The sequence below is a fragment of the Pteropus alecto genome, unplaced genomic scaffold, assembly GCF_000325575.1.
Source record: "Pteropus alecto unplaced genomic scaffold, ASM32557v1 scaffold276, whole genome shotgun sequence".
Lineage (NCBI taxonomy): Eukaryota > Metazoa > Chordata > Mammalia > Chiroptera > Pteropodidae > Pteropus > Pteropus alecto.
This window is the reverse complement of record NW_006438074.1, coordinates 6,554,591-6,564,141: the sequence shown is the minus strand read 5'-3', so window position 1 is coordinate 6,564,141 and position 9,551 is coordinate 6,554,591. Positions and strand designations below refer to the sequence as shown.

At 41.5% G+C, this 9,551-nt stretch overlaps 1 protein-coding gene and 1 non-coding gene across 2 annotated transcripts in view; one reads left to right on the top strand and one right to left on the bottom strand.

Annotated features, from left to right (window-relative positions):
* The first annotated feature begins 392 nt into the window (after positions 1–392).
* LOC112482444 lies at positions 393–495 on the top strand. The gene has a single exon (XR_003047311.1). It is a non-coding gene; the product is annotated as a U6 spliceosomal RNA (small nuclear RNA).
* A 3,542-nt stretch (positions 496–4,037) lies between these two features.
* EXD2 (exonuclease 3'-5' domain containing 2) overlaps positions 4,038–9,551 on the bottom strand; it is a 37,986-nt gene continuing 32,472 nt past the window's right edge. The window contains exons 6-9 of the mRNA XM_006915156.3: positions 9,447–9,551; positions 9,080–9,215; positions 7,643–7,999; positions 4,038–5,486 (exon numbers count right to left, since the gene is read on the bottom strand). The exon at positions 9,447–9,551 is cut by the window's right edge and continues 1 nt beyond it. Coding sequence (XP_006915218.1) covers positions 5,270–5,486; positions 7,643–7,999; positions 9,080–9,215; positions 9,447–9,551 — 815 coding nt within the window. The 3' untranslated portion in view covers positions 4,038–5,269. The remainder of the gene's footprint in view (positions 5,487–7,642; positions 8,000–9,079; positions 9,216–9,446) is intronic.

Below are 9,551 nucleotides of genomic sequence, written 5' to 3'. Positions count from 1 at the left end.
ACAACACTTGGCAAACTTGCCTAATTTCCATTCCATGCTTATCTCTTATTAAACCTTACAGCACTAGAAATGTGCTGAAGATAAAGATTTCTCTTCTTTCTTTACTGTTAAAGGGTGAACTGGGTAGAAGAAACATGAGTTCCCTAAGGCCACACACAGCACATCTCTGGTGAGGAGAGTATTTTGACCCCAGGTAGAACACCAGATGGAGGGAGCAGTCTTTTCTCGAGTCAGTGAGGCCAGGAGGACATAGTGTGGTATTCTGTTTCTCTCACTCCCCTCCTCTGCATAAGCAATCACCATTCCCAGGGCTGGGGGCAGGATGAGAGCGTGCAATGAGGCAGAAGGTACAAAGCACCCGAGGAAAAGTACCACATCAAGAAATTGTGGGTGCTTGCCTTGGCAGAGCATGTTCTAAAATTGGAACAATACAGAGATTAGCATGGCCCCTCTGCAAGAATAATACACAAATTTGTGGAAGTGTCCCATATTTTTATATAAATGTCACATATATATCACCTGAAACTAATAGAAAACAATATTGAATGTCGACTCTAACTGAAAAATAAAAATGAAAAAAAAATTGGTGGGATGTATTACTGCAGTGCCCTTACAGAACATCTAATTCCAATTCCTAATTTTATTGAAAAATATAGGAGCCCAGAAAAGTTACATGGCTGGTCCAAAGATACACAGCTAATGTCCAGAACCAGAACCTAGTTCACCAGCTCACTCCTTGGATCCTCCAGTCACAATAGAACTGAGTATGGGCAAAAGCAAATATGAAGTACATGGGCTACACACTCATCATCCCCACCAACCAAATAAATGTACCTCTTTTAAAACTACCCATGTCTCAAACTTCCATTTCTCTTCAATCCCATTAGCTTACTAAGCTCAAATTTCTGATTCTGATCAGGACTTAAGAGAGACTCTAGTGGCCTGAATAGTCAGAATCCCAACTCTCCCCTAATATGTTGCAGCCTGAGAAGGGAGATCTTTGGGAAGCAGGAGCAGGATAGAAGTGGCCTCTTCAACTCAGAAATATTCTGGACCACACATCATGCTTATAATAATGCTGACTCTAAACTCAGCAGCTTTTGAATTTTTTGCTGGCAGAAGGGCAACAGGCTACCCATTTAATGAGAAAAAATTTGAGAATTAATAACAAATAAGGATGCTGAAAGGAGGGCACATGCTTTGAGTTCAGTCTGTAGGGTATGAGATTAACTACTTCCTTTCAGTCCGAGCGCAGTACTTTTTAAGACAGTGTGAACATTAGAAGAGGGTACAAGCCAGGATGCATGAACTAGGTCCTTTGACAGTCCCTATTCCTGTGCAAAAAAGTCAGTTCTTGATTAACCCCCAGCAATTACCCATTTGGTCCCATTACCTGCAGTGTCTAGGGACCTCCAACCAGACTTGGCCACAGACAGAGCTGGTTAGAAGAATACAATGGTCTAATGTATTTCCTGCCTTCCCAAGTAATATGTCGGCATTTTAGTGAGGGCCTTGGTGCCTCAAGCAAAGGGAGTGACCAATGCACCTCTCAGTAGGCTGGTGGGACAGGCGCCTTAACAAGTGGGCCATGTAGGTGCATGTCAGCCCTGCTCTACTGCCTGATGCAAAACTGCTCCAAGACTGGGGACGGGCAGAAGGTATTAGGCTCCAACATGGGGAGAAAATTTGGTGAATATCTGAAAAGCATAGCTGAATTCTAAAATAAAAATATGTGGGTGATTCTGCATTATTTTTATGTTATTCAAATCAAGAGTTAATCATAGCAAGAATCATTCTTATACCCTCTTTTGGCTTATGTCATTCCCAAAATAATGGATTCTCACTGTATTCCTGAGGGATTAGTTAATTTAAAAATGACCATCTAATCTTTTTAAAATATATAAACTAGCAAACAGAGAAACTATCTCCATTAATAGTAATACGTGATACCTCTCATTGAGAATGAGATATAATGAAGAAAAAAAAAAGAGGAAAGGATAAATGAATGAATGAAAAACTCAGGCAAAGTAAACTAAGAACTTAAATTACAGTCAAGTGTTAGGGTCCCAAATTAACAAGCAGAATTTAAGAAACTGAACAAGGGTTCTTTCCGCCTACTGAGTTCCTAAGAGTCCAAAATGAGGGATTAAAATGGCTTTATTTCAACAGAACACATTTTGTCATCTGATCCCTATCTGTGACATAGATAAGAAAAAATAAGTTTTGGTTACACTCGTAAGAAGCAACGAATCCTTGAATACTGCACCTTGTTCTCTTTAGGATGGCAAATCACTAATTAGTTGTCCATCAGAAGGAAAAAAGTTCTGTAACTTTTATTTTAAAATAAAACATTTTATTTTAAATTTAAATTTTGTTAAAATTTAAAATAAAAGTTTTATTTTTAATTAAAGTTTTTTTTACACTTTTATTTTAGAATAAACAGTTTTTCAAAAAAAAAAAAACACTGACTGCAAGGGGGAAATGAGGCAATAAAGGGTGGGACACAGAAAGGAAGCAGTAAAAAGTCCTCAAGTCTACAAAAATAATGATCAGGGCACATTCAGAGAGGCCCTTGCTATGACACTGTCCTCTCGCCACTACTCATATGGAAACTCAGCAAATGCACTGGGACAGAAACTGCAGGGCCAAAGAGAAGCATTACCTTGATATATGCTCTTAAAGGTATATCACTTTGTGCTCTGGAAATGTGAGTTCTTTCCTCACTACCCAATTTCTAGGATTCTAATGAAATTATTAAAGATATAGTCAAAGATTTATATACAGGAAAGTTCACCACAGCATCACTGATATAAATTTTCAAGTGTTGGAATAAATAACTAAAGTAAGGCGGAGCCACTATAAGTCAACTTTCAAAGATTTAAAAGACACAGGAAGCTAATTACTTGTGATACCATGTTAAATGAGGGGAAAAATAAGATACCAAGCTATATATATGTATGACTCTCAATTCTGTTTAAACATTATATGTATTACATGCATTTTTAACTTCTAGAGGGAAATTCATAAACATACAAGCAAAAGCTGGCCCTGTTCTAGATGGAGGGAAGATGGATGATTTTTATTCTCTTTTTAGATTCGTCACTAATAAGCATACATTACTTTTGTATCAGAAAAATATATATATATTTATTTTATAATATGCTACTCTAAAATACCTTATTTGAAATAGCAATTGTCGGTCTTAGAGAAAGGCTACTAAAGTCCAATGCTGACTCAGAGAACAAAAAAATTCAAATCTACACAGTAACACTTCTGAAAAGGATGAGAAACTTCATGTGCCACAGTCTAGCTTCTTCCTCTACCATGGCGGCCGGCTCTGTCACTGGGCTTTGCAGGAAGCTCTATTGGAGAACCCATTCCTTCCTCCCACAGCAACCACTGCACCTTAAATGACCTCGTATGTCTTTCTTACCTCTCAGCATGAGGATCACAAGGAGAGAAAGAGCGAGCCCTAGTTCCTATTTCAGAGGAAGAAGTTTTTTTTTCCTAAAGCTATCAAAATGAACCTAAATGAGATATGCAAATTCTGAAACATAAGTTATGAGTTACGTTCAGCATATATAAAAGCTTCTTATTTCTCAAGAATTAATATAAAATAAAATCTATGAGTGCCACCTTGTGGCCAGCCTCACTTCTACATGACCATCCATCCATCTCTATGGTTCTCCCCCACTGGGCTCCATGCAGTACGGCCACCGAGATACAGGCCCCATACTAACCTACTACATTGAACACACAGTCCCCGAAGCAGCTGGTACTATTCATTTTCTAGTTTCGATTCCAGAAATGCCTGCTTGAGGAAAGTGGGAATGAAGGGGCAGAGAAACAAAACGTAGGATGTGCACATGCGTTTGTTGATGGGCCAAAGCTACGCTGTACGTGTGGTATAGCCATTTGTGCACACAAACCATGGGGCTGCCATATGGGAGGGACCTGTAGGATAACTATCTCCTCCCCCAAGAACATTTACTAATTTTACAAAGTTATGCAGGAAAAAAATTTACATTTACAATCAGTGAGTTTTGTGCTTAGAAGTTTTATTTATCAATGTTAAAGCAATCATTATCAACTTGGACACAATTCTAAAACAGAGCTCTTGTTCTGGCCATAAAATCTTTTTTTAAGTTTATTAAGATCTCATAAAGTAAGAAAGTTTTCCTAATACTTTAGAAAAAATACTAATCACTAATAAGTTGATTTCATGCTCAAAGTGGTGACCCCACATTTTGAAAGATACACACCACTCTTTGAACATCTAAATATATTAATTCGTCTTGGTATCCCCAGACATGAGAGGAAATGGAGAAATCCTCACATTGCAACCTGACCAAATGACTCCAGAAGAGAATTAAGTGCTCAAAAGAGGTCAGTATTGCAAATCTGAAGGGACCTGATACTGATTCTGAGAAAAGATAATCTTCCTCTTAGAAAGGGATTAAGCTAAAAACCTTGCAGTTCTAGGCAGGATCGCAACAAGCAGACAACAAACAGTAGAAAGGGAAAGCTGAGCAAATTATCAAAATTCTCTTGGGAGATGGTGCTTATGCTTCTTACTGTCCCACCCGGATTGAAGGCCTATTTCCAGGAAAGGATTGTCCCTCAGTGTTAATGCGGAAGTGTAGGGCAGGAAGTTGCTGCTTTGGTCCTGGACCTGTAAAGGGAAGCCTTCTCAAGCAAGGGAAAGTAAAGTGAAGTGACACGGATGGGATAGATGCCAGCCAGGTAATTATGGGAGAGTATGAAGCCAAAGAGTTTATAATTATGAGGCTGAACTGGGAAAATGCATCTGAACCCTTGTTCACCTCCCCAACTCCCTGGAAGAAATTTTCTCCCTTCCTAACCTGACACAACAGCCCTTTTGAGATAAACCAACATACTGGACAGGGAAGAAATGTATTAAAAACCTGAGAGTCTGGAGAGATCACTTCTGGGAGAATCTTTCATTTGCCATCTGCACAGGGAAAGCAGAAGAGTAAAATAAAGGCCAAGGCCCCACCTTGACCACAGAAATAAAATAAAAGCGAGGAAAAAAGAATTTTTACCCCGCCCAGTTAAAATGCAAAAACCATAAGCTCCCCTTAAAACAACAGCCATGCTCCACCAGAAGCATCCTGGGATCAGTATGGGTTAGTATTCTGAGCTGTGTCACCAGGCTTTGACAATTAATGATGTATTAAAACAGGAAAAGGTGACTTTTCAACCTTGGTTCCAACTTCCCAGCACTCTTAATCTGGGAGGGAAGCAGCTATCACGACAGCTTGATGGGAAGGTCTTCCCCGTACTTCCGGAGCAGCTTCTGATGGTTGTGGTCCACAGACCACTGTTGGGGCAGGTGCTTGGGCTGCATGGAGTCCAGGAAGTGCTGACGCCAGCGCCTCTCCAGCTGCATGAGGGAGCGCAGCCCACCCTGGCTATGGCACTGCACCACCTTCAGCCCATGGGGAATGTAGTTTTCATTGGAAATCCTGCCAAGACACAAAGTACAAAGGGTCTGAGAGAACCAGGCACAGGATGGTCTCACAGTTGACTGCAAGTGCTGCAGGCCAAGGGGCTTCCACAAGGGTACATGAGAGGCTGTTAGATTCCTAACATGTTGGTCACTTTAATGTTTTTAAAACATCCTCTTTTCCATATCTGCCTTAAAAAATAGTTTGGATATATTGTTCACAATCTATCAGAAGGCTTTTGGGTATTCTGAGTTATACTTGTGGGAAAACCACCGCATGATTAGAGGGGCCCTACTGTCTGGCTGCTGATGCGTGAAGAATGCTGGTTCTGTATTGATTTCAGGGTGCTGTGACCAGCTCACGCTCCAAGTTATTCATCCTGAAACATACTCAGTACTTACATGAGGCTGCTAATCAGCCTACATGTTCCAGTTTTTCACAACAGTAATTTTACCTGAATATAAAATGCAAAGTGGGACATTTCCTTAGTGTCTTCTTTCTCACAAAAAGAATGCCAAACCACATTCATGAGAAGTGCTTCGCTCACAAAGAAATGCTACCGTGGTTGCTCGTTGTGCAAAGGTGCTGTTTAACAGGAAGATGAATCCCTGATTCCCTCCCAACTAAGCAGAAAGGCCTTACGAACTGCTCTGATACCCTAACAGTGCTTTCACCTCCTACAAATAAAGACTACCTCTCTCAAGGAAGCTCCCTGCCGCGGGGGCTCCGTCCTCTCCCTGCATTCACCTCCCACTCTCAGTCCTCCCTCCCAAGACTCTCGCCAGTCCAGTGGTGTCAGTGCCCTCTGGGTATCTGCAGACATTTTATTATTTAGCTCCTGAGCATCCCACTAACTTGTCTATCTTTCCCGAAACAGCTGTTCTTCTCGGTCCTAGACATCCAAGTCCAGCTTCCTTCTACCCAAGTCAGCAAGATAGATTTATTAGAAAGGTCTATGGCTGAAAGGGGAAGTTGGGCTGTTTTAGCAAATATATTTGGGAATTGGTTAAAGGAGACAATATCATTAATTTCTAATATGACTTTGGCAAGTTACTTAACTTTAACCTTGGGACATCTAATATAAAACTTGGAAAACAACACCTATTCTACAACCTCGCAGAATGGTTATAAGAATAAAGTACGATAACAAATTTTTTAACTGAAATATTTAAAAAGTGTAAGATATAACGTTAGGAGTTACCAGCAAAAAATCTAAATCCTACCTCATAAAGTTGTTAGAAGAACTAATCAAGGAGATTTATGTAAAGTTTATTAGCTTGGTTAGATAGATAATTATGTCTACAAATATTTGTTCAATAAACATTTGCTGCTATAAATAAAGTGTTTCGGTTTTCCGACAATAAAAATATTATAGACAACCAGCCTATATCAGGGTTTTGTGAACTTATCAGTTTAATTATTTCAGCCCCTTACTTCTGAAAAAAATGAGAGTTGGGAAGCAAAATTATAATCAGGTAGCCCAGTTTTGTCATCTGAGCCATTGATCCATTCATTTCCCAGACCATAAACTTCTCATTTACAAACACTGAGTTAAGTCATATAAATTCAACTAGGTACTCATGGAGAAGGAGGGAGAAACCAAGGAAAGAAGGAAGAAAAAAGGAGAAAAGTAAATAGTAATGGCAATTCTGGCCAACATTCCATTCAGTGGGCCAGTACCCTGGAGTACAGGTGAGACAGAAAACATGAATCTCAATTCCCACGACCTGGATAAGGTAAGGGACACAAAACCACAAAACTGTACTTCATGGACAACTTTAGAGATTTGAGGGTATTTTTTTACTATAATTTTCATCTTATGTGCTGACTTGAGGATTTACTTCTGCATTGAATATATAAGGCACAACTCCACTGTATTTGAACTCTCCTGATAATCATGAAAATGACTGGACATAAGTATATGACCTCAAAGGGTCAAGGATAGAAGGAAGGCAAGGCTCCTATGGAAAGGAAATTCTCAAGTAGATTGTTCTATCCCACCCCCATGGTATTTTAAGCCATTAGATACTTAATGGAATAAACATGAGGTTATGCACTGCACCTAAATGACTAACATTCCCTCCCTGGCAGGCATTCCCACTAAGTAAGTAGTCAGGGTTAATGTTGCTAAGCTAGTCCTCAATCCCATCTCTGACCAGAACTGTCCACTGTACCTGGTCTCCAGGCTGGCAGCCTCTTGCAGCATCTCATCCGTGACCATGTCTGTGTTGTAAAACTCTCTGAGTGCTTGCAGTAGCTCCTCCTTTCGATGAGCAGGCAGGCTCTCTGCATTGAGCAGAGCCCTGGCCCCAGAACGCACCTGCCGGCGCTCAGGGTCTTCCAGCAGGCGCAAGCCTTCCTCTGAGCCAATGGGGGCCTCGAACTCCTTGGCCAGCTGCTGCTTCAAATGGTTGTCATAGTAGTTGGAGATGGCATGGCAGGAGGTGCAGAGCAGCAGCACATCATGGGAGTTGTGGTCCTTCATCTCAATGGGAAAGTGCTTCCGGTACTCATGTGGAATCACGTTCTTCCTGAGCAAGTCCACCCGGAAGGCAGTGCTCATTAGTATATGACACAGACACACATGGAGCTAGCAGGAGGGCTCCTGGCATTCTGATCTGGGCCTAAATAAGACCGTGATGCCTTGGGCACCACAACTCAACAGAGATCACATGAAAACCTATTCCACTCTCGACTCAACTACCTACCTGCGCCTGAGATTCCTCTTGAAGTAAGAACAGACCACCCGCTATCAGATTTCAGTGGAGGGCCAGGGGTAGCAAAAGGCTAACAACCTTTGAGAAGGTTGTGCTCCAAGAAGAAAAAGAATCAGGAAAATAAAAAGAAATTCTAATGACCTTTAAAATCTGGAAAACAACTCTCTCAAAACATGTTGTAGGTAACCTCTACTCCTGAAATTTTGGAAGCCTGGTGACCTGAAAAAGCCAATTTCCTTCACCTGAAGAATCCTTTACTCTAAGACTGTGTCATCAAAGTCCATCATTATTTTCTGAAGAGAACTAAGCTCTCAGGAAAAACTCTTAGCAGCAACAACTACTTGTCTCACTTTGCAGGGGGAGAGCGGAGGAAAGTGAGTTATTCCACAGAAGCCAAGGAGAAAGCCTAAGTGTTTGGGCACCCAGACCCAGCAGGCAGCTTCCTCTTCATTACGTGGGGGCCCTGATACAGAATTATCTTCCTGGACTATTGCAGTGTGTGCCTTCAGGTCATCTGGATACTTCATGAATAGTACCAAAGACCAGAAAGCTCATGAGCCACTTAAGGGAGGATTATGACACAGAGAGAAAAGCAGCTTCTGAAGGAGCTGGTCTCAGTTCTCTCATGAGCAAAAGGGAACCACTCTTTATAGCAAACTGTTACTGAGAAGAGTGTTGCATTCCAGAAACTAAAAACTGGGCTCAGGAAGGGTAGGGGCCACTAGAGCACGGCCAGGCAGTGTCAAAGCTCTCAGGGAAACTGGGATGTGCCCTAGGGACTAGTCTCTCAGCCAAAGTAGACAGACTCTAGCAAGGCCCCTGAGGACTGTGCATGTGGCTACAAGGGCAATTTCCACTGGAGGCAGAAAATCAGTTCAGCAACCCTACACTCACCGAATGTAGGAGTCTTTCTTGCCACACACTACGCACAGGTTCTCTTTAACCATCAAGTAGTAGTCTCCTGGGGATTCAGGTCTTCCTGCAGGTTCAAACTGTAGCCTGACCACAAAAGGCTCTTCACTCACCAGCTCTTAGAGAGAAAAAGAAGTTTTGTTAGTGTGTGTGATTGCTTGCCTCTCCCCAAGGGAAGAAGCACCACCTGAACTGCTGTTGGCTGTGTCCTGGCAGACATCACTATCTCTGGGTTTGAATAGCTCTGTCTCTGCCTTCTATACATCCCCCTCCCTTATCTCATTCCTCTCTTCTGCCAGTGCCCACATGCACCTAATTATAGATAAAATAGGACAGTTGAATCTCAAACCTCCAATGCCTTTGTCCAGGTACCACTGAGCTTTTCTTCGATCACAAGTGCATAGGGGCTGTCCATCAGGAGCATGGAGAAAGCAGTTATCATAGGGGTGATTTT